This window comes from Ursus arctos, unplaced genomic scaffold (assembly GCF_023065955.2).
Source record: "Ursus arctos isolate Adak ecotype North America unplaced genomic scaffold, UrsArc2.0 scaffold_19, whole genome shotgun sequence".
Lineage (NCBI taxonomy): Eukaryota > Metazoa > Chordata > Mammalia > Carnivora > Ursidae > Ursus > Ursus arctos.
In genome coordinates this window covers 5,942,980-5,959,309 of record NW_026622863.1, presented here as the reverse complement: position 1 = coordinate 5,959,309, position 16,330 = coordinate 5,942,980, and the positions used below count along the sequence as shown (strand labels likewise).

Below are 16,330 nucleotides of genomic sequence, written 5' to 3'. Positions count from 1 at the left end.
CACCCTCATTTAATCTTAGAGGTCCCATCTCCAAATACAGTCCCAGAGGTTAGGACTTCAACGTGCGAATTCTAAGGGAAACAAACATTCAGTCCATAAAAATCTCTAAACATGACAACCTGCCTTCCTAGGCTATCATTTAATAAAATGTTAGAGCTCCCTACCTCTAGTGGGAAAGAGAGACAACAAAAAGCTGTTCAGTATATAAACATTGAGATAAAATACTGTATTTTTTAAATGATTCATTTTCATAGTAAGTCAACGCTACATACCATTCAAGTGCTACAGGGGATCTGGTCGGAGAAAAGCGAATTTAAACCATAGGAATGATTCTGTGAGGAGCTGGGGAGGCTACACTTATGCCTTGAAAGATCAGGAGATTGCAATGAAAGCAGAGTCCCCCGTCACCTGGGAACTGGCAGGTAACCTAGGAACAGACTTGAGTGCTACTGGGTGGTCTTGCGGGGAAATAATAATTCAAATACAGAACTCTCTGAGAGATATGCAGAGTGCTTTCCTTTTGATTTAGTTAACATATGGCCACACAGTAGTCCCAGCTATGATCTGTGCTTTATCACGTTCCTTGGAAAATCTACTACAGACAATTACACTAACACAGCCAAAAGATAGGTGTCTTAAAAGGGAGCCAAAATGGAGCATTCCCAATCTATTCTTTGGGAATCTACACCCCAGCCAGTATCCTAGAGGAAAAAAAACCTTTTTAGGTTTCATCAAAATGGTTCTACCAGTAAGGGCTACTCGGCCAAATGAGAGTTCTGTGTATATGCTTTTTAAATTACTCCAGTCGCTCTAATCCCCTCTCCCCTTTCTTTATATCCTCAATTGAACTGACAGATTAGTTTTTCCAGAGCTCCATTAGTCCACTATTAAAAACTACGCCTCTGGCCTCCTGAATCAAGCACAAAGCCCTCTGCCTAGGATTTAAGTACGCCTCTCCACAATCAAAGCCCACCGTAGTCCATTCTATCTTCACTACCAGACACAACACTTGCCCCAAATGCAGTGCTAACCTTTGCTCCTTGCCTGACTTGAAGGCTCTTCTGCCTCCTCTCCTCTCCATTTGCCATCCATAGCCTTTCCATTCTTTGTGGGTCACCTCCTCCATGAAGCATTCTCTGATGACATCACAGACGCTGATTCTTCCTTCAGTCCACAACTATGCAATAAGAACCTATTCTGTTCCAGAAGTTGAGAAGGCTCCTTCCTCCTAATTCTTTTTGCCCACATTGTCTGTGACTTACATTTAATACTCTTTACTACTGTCCCAGTCTTCCAATATGTCACTTGATGTTTGTGGAAAAGGATTTCAAATGTTTTATTTACTAGTTGGTTCTTGTGTGCAATCTCACAAGTGACTCGTGATTTGTAGGTGATTTCTCTTGGGAACCAACACAGACACATCTTTTATACGGCCCGTAGCACACGATAAAGGACTAAATGTCTTGCTATTAATTGGGGTGAAATATGTTTTCACTTGCAAACCTTGTGAATACTTACTTTTGTGACTTGCTGAGAGGGACAGAAGGAAAGAGAGAAGAGGTTGACCTCCCTGGAAGAGTTTTTTCAGTTGCCTAACATTGTCCTTAACTGTATTTCGTTGAAATATTTATGGAGTTCCTATTATGTGCCAGATACAGGCACAAATATTCTATTATGGTAGAGCCTTAATCACAGCCTTAATTCCCTGGCACCTATTATTGTTTTCTGCACATAGTTAACACTCAATGAGTGTGTGTTGAGTGACTCTATGAATGTAGCCTCCCGCTGTCAAGCCGCTCGTGTTTTAGCGGTGTGGGGCTAAATGGGATATATGTGATGAACAAATAAACAAGTAGATGAGCAAGGTAATTTCCGAGCGTGATAATTACTATGGAGAAAATAAAACAGGATAATTAATATTATGCAGTCTGCCAGTCTGGAGTTGTTTTGTTTTGTGTTTTTGTTTTGTGTTTTTTACCAGCAGAGTCGAGCGACCCCATCAGCATGGCTTAGTGGACAGTACAGCAATCTCTGGAGGCGGGTTTCCCGGATTCACAACCCTGTCCTCCTCCCTCGCTGTGTGGCTCTGGACAAACTACTTAACCTTTCTGGCCTCGTTATCCCCATCCTCTAACAGGACCTACCGAGGGAGGTGGGTTTGAGGACTAAAAAGAGTTGACACGCAAAGTATTTGGTACTGTGCCTGGCGACCTAGGAAGTTAGTGATCCTCGCCGCCCTCTAGTTAAGTCACCTGGCGCCAAGGGCCGGTGAGAACCTCAGGCGCTCTCTGTCCCTGAGCCCCCGCCCAGATCCTCGCCCCCTGCGCAAGGCAAGTTATTAAGCAGGGGCAAGCTGGGCAGAGTTTTGACCTTGAACCGAGGTCGTAGGAGGCCAAGGGGTCGGTGGCCCCTGTCTATCGGCGAAGATGGACGGAGATGGGCTGGCGGGCAAGGGCTACGGGGCTCGGGGCGGGCGGCGAGCTCCCCAGCCCCTCCCGCGGGCCGGAGGCCTCGAGGGCTCGCACCAGCTCCCCCCGGACGCCCTGCAGCGGCGGGGGATGGGCCGGGCTCTCCCTCAGCGCCGGCCTCTCGGAGCGGCCGTTCGCTGCCGAAGGGGTCGAGACGGCGGCGCCCCGCCCGCAGCCCAACGGTCGCGGGCGCGCAGCCCTCCCGGGGCGCGAGGCCGCGGGCGGGCCCGCCTGGCGATTGGCCGGGAGGGTGCGAGGGGCACGCGGGCGGGGGCGGGGGGCGGGCACATGCGCGCAGGCGGCGCGGCCGGCACGCGGCGCTCGCGCTCCCTGCTTAAATGAGCCGGGGCTCCCCGCGCCCGCCACTTCGGAGGGGCTCGCGCCGCGGCCGCAGGAGGAGCGGTCCGTGCCGGAGTCGTCCCTCGCGCCAGCGCGCCTCGGCTCCGGGGCAGTCGATGGGACAGAGCGCCGCGGAGCAGGAGGCGGCGCCCGTCGGGGGGCTCGGGCAGCGCGGGAGCCCGCCGCGGGGCTCGGGCATGGCGGGTTGCAGGACCTGAGCCCTGCCCCGCGGGGAGGCAGCCTGGTGGCCGGCGATGGGGACCGAGCGGGACTGCCGCCGCGCCGGGCCGTGAGCGCCGCGCCGCCGCCGCCTCCTCCTCGCCGCCGCCTCGGCCCCTCGCGAAGCGCCGGGCCGCTCGGGAACATGGCCCTGGAGCAGCTCTGCGCGGTCCTCAAAGGTAAGCGCCGGGGGCCGCGGACGGCGCCCCCTGCGGGCCGAGGCCGGCGTCTTCGCGTCCCTCCCCGGCGCCCGACGCGCCTCTTTGTCTGGTCCGCGCGGACCGCGGAGCTCTCGCGCCCGCCCGGATTGACTTGCTCTCCAGGCGCCTCTCCCCCAGCTCTCTGCGAGTCTGGCAGGCTCCGGGGGGCACTGGTGGGAACGCGCGGTAGATCGGGAAGCAGCGGCCCGGCGGGCCCTCCAAGCCGTGTCCTCGCGCCTCTTCCTTAAAATTCCGCGCATCGCTTCGCAAAGTTGTGGGGTTCGTGTAAGTGGGGCGAAGGCCAGTCTTTTTCAGCATTTAATGACAGAAAGTCGTTCCACGCAAACAATAAAAGCCCCAGCCGAGGCATCGCGGAGCAGCTCTCGAAAAGCCCCGCGTTGGCGGGTGGCGGAACGGCCTGCGGGCCGGGCCGGGTCCCACCTGCTGCGGCCGCGGAGGCTGCGGCACCACTGCGGCCGCCGCGACCCGGCTCGGCCCGGCCCGGAGCCCACTGCTCGCGGCCGCGCCCCGGCGCTTCCCGGGACTTCGGAATACCGTGCCGCTGGTGTGTGGTTCTTTCTGATTTGTTGTACCGGGAATTAAAACAGTGGGCTTGACAAGTGCACAAAGCTCCCAGACATGCTATAGCTGCTTTGCATTTTCCTGGAGGTATAATTTTAGACTGAAATTTATATGCATAGATAATTAAGGCTGTGATGCAAAGTTGCTTCCGAAACTCGGACTGAATAAATCCTTTTTCAGTCGTCAGAGGAAAACACCACCACCAAAAAAGGGCTTCCCTTTTCCCCTACTGATTTAAATTGAAAACTGAATAGCTGTACGTTGGTAATGCTATGACATATCCTCTTTTTTATATTGGGTAAGGAGTTAAGGTAATGTGTTAGCAGTGTCATATATAGCTTGTTGTATCCTGATATTTGTACAGTGATAAATGTTGGGTTTTTTTCAAACAACAAATTTTTCAAATTTGTTTATTAGAAAATTCAGCATAATTTTGCTTTCAATTTTAATTGGACGATTGCCTGCTTTCCAGATTTTCCTAAATTCATAATTGAGATTTCAGCAGTTTCATTTCAAATGTTTACCCTACTGTATACTTAGAGATACAGTTGGTACTAAGGTAACCCAGGACTTTCTACCTAGTGAATATTTCACATCACCCCATGAATTCTTAGTGATTCCTTCATTAAATTAAAATTTAAAACTCTGATGTTAATTTTGTATAGTTTAACTCTCTGTAAATCCTAATTTACGTAGCCATTCCATGGAAATTAAGATTGTTTTATTCTTCCAAAATAAATCCTACGTGCACAGTAGGTTTTCTGATAGTGCTCATTATCCAAATTTGCTTCATTGCCGTGATTGCTTTATGGTTGTCAACATCATGACAGTCCATCTGGGTCGCCCCCTAAGGAGAAATCAGTGAGCCCTGTTACACAGCCCTACCTGCGGAACTTCAGGGAACTGAGCTGAATAGGACAGAATTGCTGGTCCTCCTCAATCCTGAAGGGATTTGCAGCTTTTCTGTCTCTGCCTTTGTCGTGGGTACATACTGCCCTCTGTGGCCGCTGTGGTGAAGCATTTGGTTGTTGCACCTTTCAGGAAAGGATTCTGTGCTGATGGCAGAGCCAATGGTGAAAACAATGTAGTATCTGGCTTTTCTTTTCAGTGTAGACTAAAATCTACGCTTGTTTTACATGCTAGACTATTTTTAAAGCTCGAACTAAGTTGTTGTAGACTTGCTAGAAATGAAACAAGCTACGTTTAAGTCTTCTAAAGTCTGTGTGTGTGCTCTTGTAAATATGGGGAATTGGTCTGGAAAGAGTCAAGAAATTAACAAAAGTTGATACTGAGAAGGGAATCTGAGAGACCAGAGTGAGGGGAAGACTTCTATTTCACTGCACCCCCATTTGTAGCACTTGATTTTTTTAACCAAATGCCTGTGTCACCTATACAAAAATTGTTATTTTTTAATTTTAAGAAATTATCTTTTGGAAAAATACTGGATTTTCCTAGTGCTCCCACTGATTTGGGGCATCAAGGCATGAAAAAGCCACCCTTAAGTGTCCTGTACTCACCTGTAAGGTGAATTGCTTCAGTACTGAAGAGGTTCTTATCAGAAGCAGTTATTTAATATTTGCATAATTATAGATATTACCTACCAAAAGCCTTGTTTGCAGTATTATGGTCAGTTTCTCCTAAAACAAATCATCCATAATGAGTGTGTGCGATCTTAAGTAGAAGGTAATTTTCTTTAAGATGCCATTGATTATGTTTTACTCTCAGCAGTGAGAACAGAAGGATAACTCTACTAGGCTTTCTAAACCTTTCATATGTTGTTAAAACGGAATAATTCACTTTTAACTGTTTATGATCCCTCTGGGTCTTATAAAATTTGATTTAACTTTCTGTCAAAGTTAAGTAAACATCATAGTCACATGAAAATATTGCTTTAGTATTATAAACACGTTTTTTACTGTTTTATTCACTCTTCACACTTTAGGAAAATCCTATTAGACTCAGTTATATTTAAACTGTATAAACTGCTATAAAATTTATCGTGTGACAGCATAAATATCCCTTGGCACTCTATTTTTAAAATCTTACCTGAGACTGACAAAAATTAACTCCTGTCTATCATTCTCACACCTCATCCAAAAATTAGTAAACTATAGAAAAATAAGTACAGTACTGGAAAGCTGTCCCTTTAATAGTGAAGTTTTAAAGCACAGTCTTGTTAAAAATTAACTTTTTTACTTTTCCCCCAGGAATAGGAGAAAATGTTTTAATGCTGAAAATTGAAGTCTGACTAAACACTGGGTTTATTATGGTAAATCCTCAAACTAGAATACAGTTTATCTGTGTTTGTATTTTTTTTTAAAGATTTTATTTATTTATTTGACAGAGAGAGAGACAGCCAGCAAGAGAGGGAACACAAGCAGGAGGAGTGGGTGAGGAAGAAGCAGGCTCCCAGCAGAGGAGCCCGATGTGGGACTCGATCCCAGGACCCTGGGATCACGCCCTGAGCCAAAGGCAGACGCTTAACAACTGAGCCACCCAGGCACCCCCCAGTTTATCTGTGTTTTGAAACCAAATTCACCTGTTAGGAAAAACATGCAGCCCTGCAATACACACATATGTGCATTATAAAACAAGTTCAAATCCCTTTCAGTCCTTCTTGGAATAAGATAGAAAAAAGATAAACTATAAATAAAGTTCATATCCGAAGTTTTAAAATAATCTCAAGTTCTGTTTTTGGTTACTACCCATTCAGCAGTCTCCTATAGTTTTTTGGGTTTGTTTTTTTTTTGAAGTCTCATTTTTAAATTTATGCTCCTTGCAGAGTAATTCTTGGTGTTTAAACAATGTGTCCCTGAATCACTATGAATCCCAGTTATTATGGTCTTTGAGTTGGAAAGGGGAATCTTAAGATGTTATCAGGTCCATTGGTTTCCAGACTTACCTTAACAGGAGAACTTCCTCAAAAGGAATCCTTCTGAGGGGGTACTTAAAAACTAAATAGGGGTGCCTGGGTGGCTCAGTCATTAAGCGTCTGCCTTCGACTCAGGGCGTGATCCTGGCGTTCTGGGATCGAGCCCCACATCAGGCTCCTCCACTGGGAACCTGCTTCTTCCTCTCCCACTCCCCCTGCTTGTGTTCCCTCTCTCGCTGGCTGTCTCTATCTCTCCGTCAAATAAATAAATAAAATCTTAAAAAAAAAAAACTAAATAAAGATAATAGATAAGAGCAAGGTCAAAGGCTCATCAGAGTGGCCCCCCAAAACTGATAACTTTTTAACATGTTTGTTGTATCACTCACAAAATTGCAGTGTACTAATCAGAAAGTTGAATTCTTCCTAGGCAAAATGACATTAAAACATGTTGGTTAAATATGGCTGGAGTAATATGTTGGCAGTTACAGCACTAGTGGGTGAGAAGATATCACTCTTTAAAATGTGACCTGGTCACATTAAAATTTTTTGCTGTGAATGTCTAAAGAAGACTCCTGTAGAATGAGAACATACCAAATTGCCCTCTTAGGAGCACTTGGCCAGCAAGGAGATTGTCACGTTCTGCAGGAAAGAAAGCACTTCTGCTACAGTTACTCTTCCTTAAAGTGGTTGGCATGTGATTAGCATATGCAGGTTGGAGTGATCCCAAAGTTTGCCGAGTCCATCTTCTTTCTTAACTAAGAAGTAAAATTGAGTTTGATTAAATTTGGGTGCTCTGTTCTGTGGAACATAGTTTATCAAAACCAAGTTACTGCCACCTCAAGTAGTGTGTGGACTCTGTCGAACTCCATTCTGCCTTCATTATAGGCGATAGTAAAGAGCAGGGAGGCCAGTTAGGCCGTGGTTACATCTGGTATCTCGTGATAGATTCTACAAACCATTTACCGCTTTGGTGCTTAAAACAGGAAGGCTTATTGGAAGGAGGCACATTTAATTACTAACAAAGGTAAATTGAGCCAGCTTGACAAAAGTAAGCTTAGTGGCTGGGTATCTGAAAAGAAAAGAAAAAAATAATTCTTTTCCTGTCCCTTGATTTATGCTTGATAAAAGAAGCGGGGTCATCTGTGTGACTGCCGTTACCCAAGACGTGTGCTTCGTAATTTGTTAACGCGGGACTCCGCGCTGTATGTTGTAGTTACAAAAAACACGTAATCGGGATCATGCTTAGGCATCTCAGGTGTTCCTCTAATTTTCATTGAATGCGCTTGTGAGCCAGGCAATCTTCTAGTCACTAGAGATGCATCAGTGAATCAGACAAGGCTCCTCTTTCTAGTAGGAACCGACAAATAATAAGCAAACTATCAAGTGATATAAATAATAATTAAAATATTCATATAAAGAAACAGGATGAAGGAGAAGATGTAGAGCTTCTTTAGAAGTCAGAAAGCCCTCACGAGACCCTAATGACAGGAAGGAACTAGCCATGCAGAGAGATTCCGGGCAAAAGGTACAAGCTAGCGCCTAAGGCAAGAATTGGCGTGGGACGTTGAGTGATGGGAAGAAGGCCCGTGTAGCGATAGGTAGCAAGCGGAGGTCAGAGACGTGGTTAGACGCTAAATCACATAGCACTCTGAAGTCAGAGTAGGGGGTATGCATAACTCTAAATGTACTGGGACTGTACTGGAAGATTTATGAAGGGCTGTGATAGGATCTGGTTTACGTGTTGAAGGGTCACTGGCTGCTGAGTACAGAAGAGACTGGAGGGGACATGGCAGAAATAGCCAGTTGTCTCCCAATATCCCTTTTACACTTCAGTAATTCTCTGAATTTTAATTAAGCCCATGACCACCCCACAGAAAGACTAGATTTTCCAGCTTTCCTTAGGGTTGGGTGTGGCCATGTGACTAAGTGAGTCTGGCCAATTAGATATCTGTGCAACTTTGGGAAAGTGGTGGTTTTTTTGTTCAGTTAAAATTTTTATTTTGAGATCATTGTAGATTCTAATTCTAGGCAAGTGTTTTTATTTTTTTTATTTTTTTTTTTAATGATTTTTTTATTATATTATGTTAGTCACCATACAGTACATCCCCGGTTTCCGATGTAAGGCTCGATGATTCATTAGTTGTGTATAACACCCAGTGCACCATGCAATACGTTAGGCAAGTGTTTTTAAAGGAAGGAGGAATGTCCTATATTATTTCTTCATTCTTGCTGACTCTTAATACGGGCACAATAGCTGTAATGAAGATATAATGGCTGGCACTCCAGCATCCATGTTGGGCCATAAGATGAACTTGGAAGGGAAGTCATATATACCTGAGCAATAAGATAGAAGCAGCTTAGGTCCCTAGTAATGATAGCCTTCACTCTAGCCCTTAACTACTTATCTCCACAGTTTGTATGCTTGCCAGAAATATATTCTATATTATGTAACTGGTTGTATAAAAGAAAAAGTAAAAATAAACAAAACCAGACAGAGATGGAGAACTGTTATAGTCATAAAAGTGAAAAATCGGAATGCTATCAAATAAAATTAACTTTGAAAGTTCCTAGAAAAAGCAGGTTTTAAACAGTGCAAAGGTAATTTGATGGAAGCAAAGGCAAGTGCAGATGTTCAGAAACAAGAAATATTTGTACAAACATTATGAGAATAGGTACCAGAGCATTCACCAACATTTCCAAAATCGACTCATCAACTCCTTTTTGCCTACCCTCTACCCTGCCCCATCCATCTTGGCCCAGCCTTGCCCCTGCCATCACCAATGGAGAAAACAGGCATCCTCTTTCCATTTCTTGCAGTATACTATCATTCGCTTATTGCAGTGGTTGGCCTGCAAAGTATGGTCCCTGGACCAGCGGCTTTAGCCTCACTAGGGAATTTGTTAAAATGCAAGTTCTCAAGCCCTACCCCAGACCTACTAGGTCAAAATCTCTGAAAGTAACCCCTGCCCCCCACAGTCTGTGTTTTAATAAGAGATTGTGGTGCACACTCCTGTCCCAGTGATTGGTTCCGTTCTCCCGCCTTGAAGTAGACTTGCTGGGTGAGATTTGTGCATTTTTAAACCCCGATATGTATTACCAGATTAACCTCCAAAAAGTTATGCCAGTTTGCAATCCACTGACAGTGTATGTCAGTTTCCTATATCCTGATCAACAGTAGAATCTGCATTTTTTTTTTTTAATATTAGGCTAAATTTTTGTATTGTTTTGGTTTTTGGCACATTTTTCTAGTAGCATAATCTTTTTTTCTCCGTTATTCATTGTTTTTATTTGTCGTTAGTAAGTGAAGGTATTCTCCACCCAAAAGGATACATACATAATCTACCTTTTTGTTTTTTCACCTGGTATTTTTCTATTTAGCTTGAAGGTAGGGATCTGCTTTTTTTTTCCCCCAAATAATTATCAAGTTATCCCAGAATCATTTATTAAACCTGTCCTTTCACTGAGAGTTTCAAATTCCATACGTAAAATAATTCTGGAATATATATGTCTGTTTCTTGAGCTTTTTCTTTTCTTCTGTCTTATCTTTAAGCTCCTTGAGAATAAGGACCGAGGCTGCTTGGTTAATTGCTGTAGCCTCAGGGACTGACCCCACTGCCTGTAATACAGTGGGAGCTGGGTATGTTTGTTGACAGATCATCTGGTTCTTTCTATACCATTGCTACATTTTGAATTACTGTAGCTTTACAATAAGTACATATTGTTTTTTATGTATTTTATGTCTTTATTTTTTAGTTTTCCTTGGCCAATATAAAAAAGTCTTGAAGATGAGCATCAGCAACATTTTTAGTCCCTTAGAAAACTAAGATTTTGATTAAAATATAATTAAATATATGACTTATTGGGAAGAGTTGTTACCTTTATGTTGTTTTATTATCCAAAACATGTTGTTCCTCTGTTGCATTAACTTTATTTACTTGTTTATTTAATTTATTTTAGTCTCTCTTCTCTTAATAGGTGTAATAATTTTCCAAGTGATTATCTTGGGACTTCTAGGTTTTAAGTAACATTATCTATAAATAATAATTTTGTCTCCTTTCCAGTATTTATTGCACTGGCCAGAGTTTCCACTATTAACAGTGGAAAGAATAAATTTGATCTTGATTTTTACAGCGGAAGGTAAGGCCTTTTCAACTAGAAGGCCCGGGGAGAAGGCTCGTCTTAGAGCTAACATGACAGTGATTGAAGGTAAAAGGAGTAGCATTGAGGACTTGTATATAGCACCTTAAAGAGCATCTGTCTTCATAATGTAAATCTTCATTTTAAAATAAATTTTTTAAGAGAGGGGAGGGAGTGCAAAGAGGGAAAGAGGGAGTGGGAGAGAGAGAATCCAGCATGGAACCCAGTGCAGGGCTCCACACAGGGCTCATGGCCAGGCTCAGTCTCACAACACTGAGATCATGACCTGAACTGAGATAAGGAGTCGAGGCTTAACCAACTGAGCCGCCCGGGCTGTACACACATTATTACGAGGCCTCAGCTAAACTCCAGAACCAGATGTATGGGCATAAGTGGTGGGCACTCCCTTTTTAACCATCAGATTACAAGCAGTTCTCTATATAACTAAACAGTATGGTTAAGGAGTTTAGAATTTTTATTTTGGCATGGATTTCCACCTTAAAGAACTAATGCCTTCTTGGGTACATTATCGTTGAATTCAAAATGTGTGGTATTTCTGGACTTGAGAAATTATTGATCCTTTTGGTAAGAGGAAGAAGGGAACAGTGGCATGTGATTGGAACTAAAGACAGAACAAAGGACTGCTTCGTGTACTAAATAATTCCGGTGTTTGGCATTAATGGAGTTTGTTTTAATATCCGAGCTGGTTATAACAAGCAATTTGCAAAGACCCTATTATACAACTAGAAGGAAACTATGTTTATTATGATATAGAATTTAGAATGATTAATGGTCACAACTGTATAGCTAAATATTTCTCTCCCCGGTTGTTGTGCACATTCACCCTAATTCTTCATATAAAATTTTTATATTCAGTAGCATAGCTCATTTGGTTGATTGAGTTGTGAATAGTTTTTTTAAACATTTGGGGGAAGAGGAAATTGTGAGCAACCGTCTAAATAAAGTAGAAAAGAATAATAGGTTTATTTGGGCTTATAATTTTATTTTTAAAATGATCTACTGTAGTTGCACACACTGTAAATTTCATAAATGAGATATTTTACATAGACAACTTTCACTGATCGTTATGTAATTTTACTGGCGCTGTTCATCCTTTTGCCATAGTTTTACTGTTGCTCTCCTGGTTTCAGTTTGTTGATTTGTTACTTGCCCTGTCTGCCTGGCTTTGTGTTACTTATATACTGGGATTTATAAATGTGAAAACTAAAACTGCTAATGCCTGTGATTCAGGAGGAAGGGTATACTGAGCCCAAAATTTTGATCCGTTGTGTATCATCTGAATGATTTGCCTTGGGAAATATAGTGTCCTCTAACAAGATCAATTGATACGAATGGATGTGTTATTTGCTGAATTGTCAGGTACCTAGTATTACTCTAGGCTTTTCTTTTTGATCGTAAATATTCTGTTTTTAAAAAAAAGGAAAAAAAGGGTTTCATTTCTCCATTGCTAACCCTGATCAGTGCAAAGTGTGAAGGGGGAAGTGCTCCTGTGTAACAGGAGGTCTTCAGTACTACTAGCAACCAAAGCAAGGGAAGGGGAAATGAAGGGTGTTGAGAGAAGACAGAGGAGACGAAGGTCAGCAAGGGTACAGGAAGCTAAAGATGAAGCTGTCGGTGATTAGATTATAAAATGTAAACAACTGAATGGCAAGAATTATCTTTTCACGTTGGTGACTTGGATAGTAGACACTCAGTACCTGCTGTCGTGTGAACAATGGTATGACCACCTACCAGTCACTTGACTAGCAGCCTCTTCAGTGCCTGCGTGCCCGTCACTGCTCTCGTCCTGTAAGTCGCCATTTGCAGTGAGCTCCACATCGGAACCATGTCATAAATCTCGCCTCCTTTCCATTTCCAGTACCACTGCTCTGCTTCAAGACCTTACCATTTTTGCTTCCTGAATGGCTTTCTCTCTTCTCTTTGAGAGTTTAGACTCCATGAAACCATCAGGATTATTGGTCTAAAACATAGATAATATCATTCTGTAGTTTAAAAACCCAAAATGAGGGGTGCCTGGGTGGGTCGGTTAGTTAGGCGTCTGACTCTTGGTTTCAGCTCAGGTCGTGATCTCAGGGTTGTGAAAGCGAGGGACCTGCTTAAGATTCTCTCTCTCCCCCTCCCTCTGCCCCTCCCCCCTTATAGAACAATAAAGGAAGAAAGAAATAATAAAAATAAAAACCCCAAATGACTTCTCATGATAGTCAAAAGTCCAAACTCTTTAGTATGACAGCGAAGACTTTTTACAATCAGACCTCATTCTGTTTCTCACCTGATACACCGCTACTCCCCTCCTTGTGCTGACCCTACTGTGGTATTCAGAGTCCGCTAACCCTCCAAGACCATGCTCCTCCGTGTTTTTGTCTAAGCTCTTTCTTTCTATTTCTGGAATTTTCCTCACTCTATTCCTTTTAACCCCCAGCAGAATGAATGGTTCCGGTCTCTGCTTCCGTTATGCTTTCTGTATAACTCTTATTAAACTTCCGTTCACCTTGTATTGTAAATCCTTTTTGACAATAGATTGACTCTTTAAGGACGTAGTTTCCTATCATTTATTTAGCAGAATGCCTAGCATAGAACAGTACTCTATGCCTCATCATCTCATTTAATCTTCTCAACAGCCTTATGAGGTTGGTGCTCCTGGGACAACATCCTCATTTTACAGATAAGGAAACAGAGTTAAAAAGGCCTCACAGCTGGTACACAGCAAAACTCGAACCCCAGCCTGGATCCACCTGACTCGCAAAGTCCATGCTCTTTAATTATTTTCCTGTATTTCTCCCCCAAACATCTGTGTATCCTTGGTGCCTGCTCTCCTTTGGTACCGTAGGTACTCTGTAAGTGCTCATTGACTGAATGTATAATAAAAACTCCAGTTCACACTGTGGTTTCCATTGAAAGGGAGAGTGAAGATATCAGTGCACCATTCATAGAAATAAAATGTTTGAAAGAATCATCAGAATGCATATACATACACAAAACAAGTCAATAGGTCATTGACTGGGTCTCAGAAATGTTCAGCTTGGGGGGAAAAAAGCTTCATTTTCTAGGTATGCTGGCTTTTGTAGTGCAGGACCCTGCATAGTGCTGCACAACTGAAACATCTTGAATTGATTTCTGGGAGACTGCTGCCCCCTTACTTCTGTCTTTGTTATAAATGCTCTCACAAGTCAGATAATCTAACTGAACTTTTACTGGCGTAATACATCGCAGAGCTAGCCAGCCATACAACGCACGTAAACTCTTTGAGACAGAGTACAGTAAATACAGGATAATTGGGGTCAACAAAGTTTGTTGCAAAAAACTACGTGTTTTTAATCTATCATAAATTGAAAAATGCTTTAAATGGCATATACTGTTAGTGCTTACATAGATGAGTACAGTATCAATTGTGTTTTTTCTTGGGTTGTCTTAAGTGTCAAACAGTAAATCAGAACATAACATTTAACCCTTAAAAATCTTGAGAGTGAACGTTAGTAAGAAATAGCAGCCTTAATCTTTTCTTTATCATCTCATTTTCCTTATAGATTTAGTAAAATGTAATATTGATTCCGTTTTTTAACTTTTCTTTTCTGTTATTTCTCTAGTGTTGTTAATAACAATACTTGTAGTCGAAGGGATTGCTGTGGCCCAAAAGACCCAAGGTAAAGTACTTACGGTGATAACTTACTACGTATTCAGGACAGTGAGTGGGATGGCTTATTGGAAAGGATCCCGACTTTTGAATACCATTTCCATAATCCCTCTGGGGTTTTCCAGTGACCTAAGACTTTCTGTCAACCTGTCAGCCTCAATTTTACTGGGTTCGGCTGCAGGTAACTAGAGTAAATTGTCAACATCAAGTCCTGCCCTGATAAATTTTTTAAATGGGCGTCACCAGTAGCTCCTAGCACACTATGGATTATGTCCAAAAATTAAATGAGTTTCATGCTTTATCACTCAGCAAAAATAGAAATCCCTTTTTTCAATGTAGACAAATAAAATATTTCCATCAGTATCTTACTCAAAGCCCTGTGGACCTGTTCTGATTGCCCTTGTTTATGAAAGAAGATAAGCTAGTGCGCTTTTTGAACCAGGTTTTCATGTCAGAGTTTAGAACATTTACTGATTTCCTTTTTATTTTCATCTAAATTATACATACACATGACAAAAATGAAAGCATTCTACCAAGTTAATTATGAAAAAGTAGTTTTCCATCCTCTCCTACTCTACTTCCTTCTCCAAGGAGATAACCAGAATTTTAGCTGGATCTTTTGGCATTTCCCTGCATATTTCTAAATAATATGTTATACTATTACTTCTTGATTATTTCAGTTTTACATATTAGACAATGATTTCCCACCATAGAAGATGAAAATTTAGCTCTTTCATGCACCTCCTTCCTACCCCTGACCATATACCAGTGTTCTGTTACTTTCCTTCTGTACCACCTGTTTCGGTGTAGTTCTGTCATAATTCCGGTCACATCTGTGGTCAGAATTTAAGTCACTCGTGGAGCTTTTTCCATGTGAAAATTTTGTCTTTCAGTTTAGGAAACTTTTATTTCCTTTTTTTCTTGTTTAAGTTTTTAAATTCCCTTTTATCTATTTTTTTTCTGTTTTATCCTAAAGAATCTTCTAGTTGGTTATGGGATATTTTTGTGGTTATAGTTTTTCTGTTTTCCGTCTGTCTTTCTGTTCTGTTTTCTTCTCAGTCTCTATTGAGACTTCCCCAACTTTACCCTCTAAACCAGGAATTGGAAAACGTTTTCTGTAAAGGGCCAGACAGTAAATATTTAAGATTTTGCAGGCCTTACAGTTACTCACTTCTGCTGCTGTAGCATGAAAGCAGCTATGGACCATAGGCATGTGAATGGACATGGGTGTGTTCCATTGAAAACTTTCCTTAAGATAACAGGCCACAGGTCAGATTTGGCCCAGGGCTACACTTTGTGGTCCTCTGCTTTAAAATTTCTACTAATTTTTCATTTCTTCTATTTTTAGAAAATTTTTGTTTTCTGAATATTCTTAAAGTATCCTTGTTCTTGTTTTATAGATACACTCTGTTTTTCTCTAAGGGTAGATTAAATGACAGTTTTGTTTAGTTTTTTGGGTTTTTTGGGTTTTTTTTTTTTTTTTTACATAATCTTTGTTTCCTCAGATTTGCTTTCTTCTCATTTTTTATTCATTATTCATATTAGAGGCTTTCCTCAAATATCTGGTGATCCTTGACTGTCTGCTCTTATGAGAGGAGCACTAAAATCTGATGATTAGCTCTCTGCAGGTGTAGAAGGACTTGTTTACTATGGCCCTCACCGGTGAGTGACCCGGCGCTGGGGAATTCCTGAGTCTCCACTGCTGGCAGTTTTCCTTTGCACTGCAGAGTGCCCAGAGAGGAGGCCTTCCATTTCCTGCTTAGAGTTCTGCATCTCACCTAGAGGCTTTAAAGGAGTTGAGTGGGGGAAGAGGCCAGGAATGCCATTCACTGTGTTAACATTCCCTCGTCTCCTCGTGTGT

General features: G+C 42.3%; 1 protein-coding gene across 1 annotated transcript in view; it reads left to right on the top strand.

Moving 5' to 3' along the window:
• The first annotated feature begins 3,121 nt into the window (after window positions 1-3,121).
• Window positions 3,122-16,330, top strand: part of NETO2 (neuropilin and tolloid like 2) — a 53,431-nt gene continuing 40,222 nt past the window's right edge. The window contains exons 1-2 of the mRNA XM_057314148.1: window positions 3,122-3,205; window positions 14,423-14,479. Of these exons, the coding sequence (XP_057170131.1) occupies window positions 3,172-3,205; window positions 14,423-14,479 (91 nt within the window). The 5' untranslated portion in view covers window positions 3,122-3,171. The remainder of the gene's footprint in view (window positions 3,206-14,422; window positions 14,480-16,330) is intronic.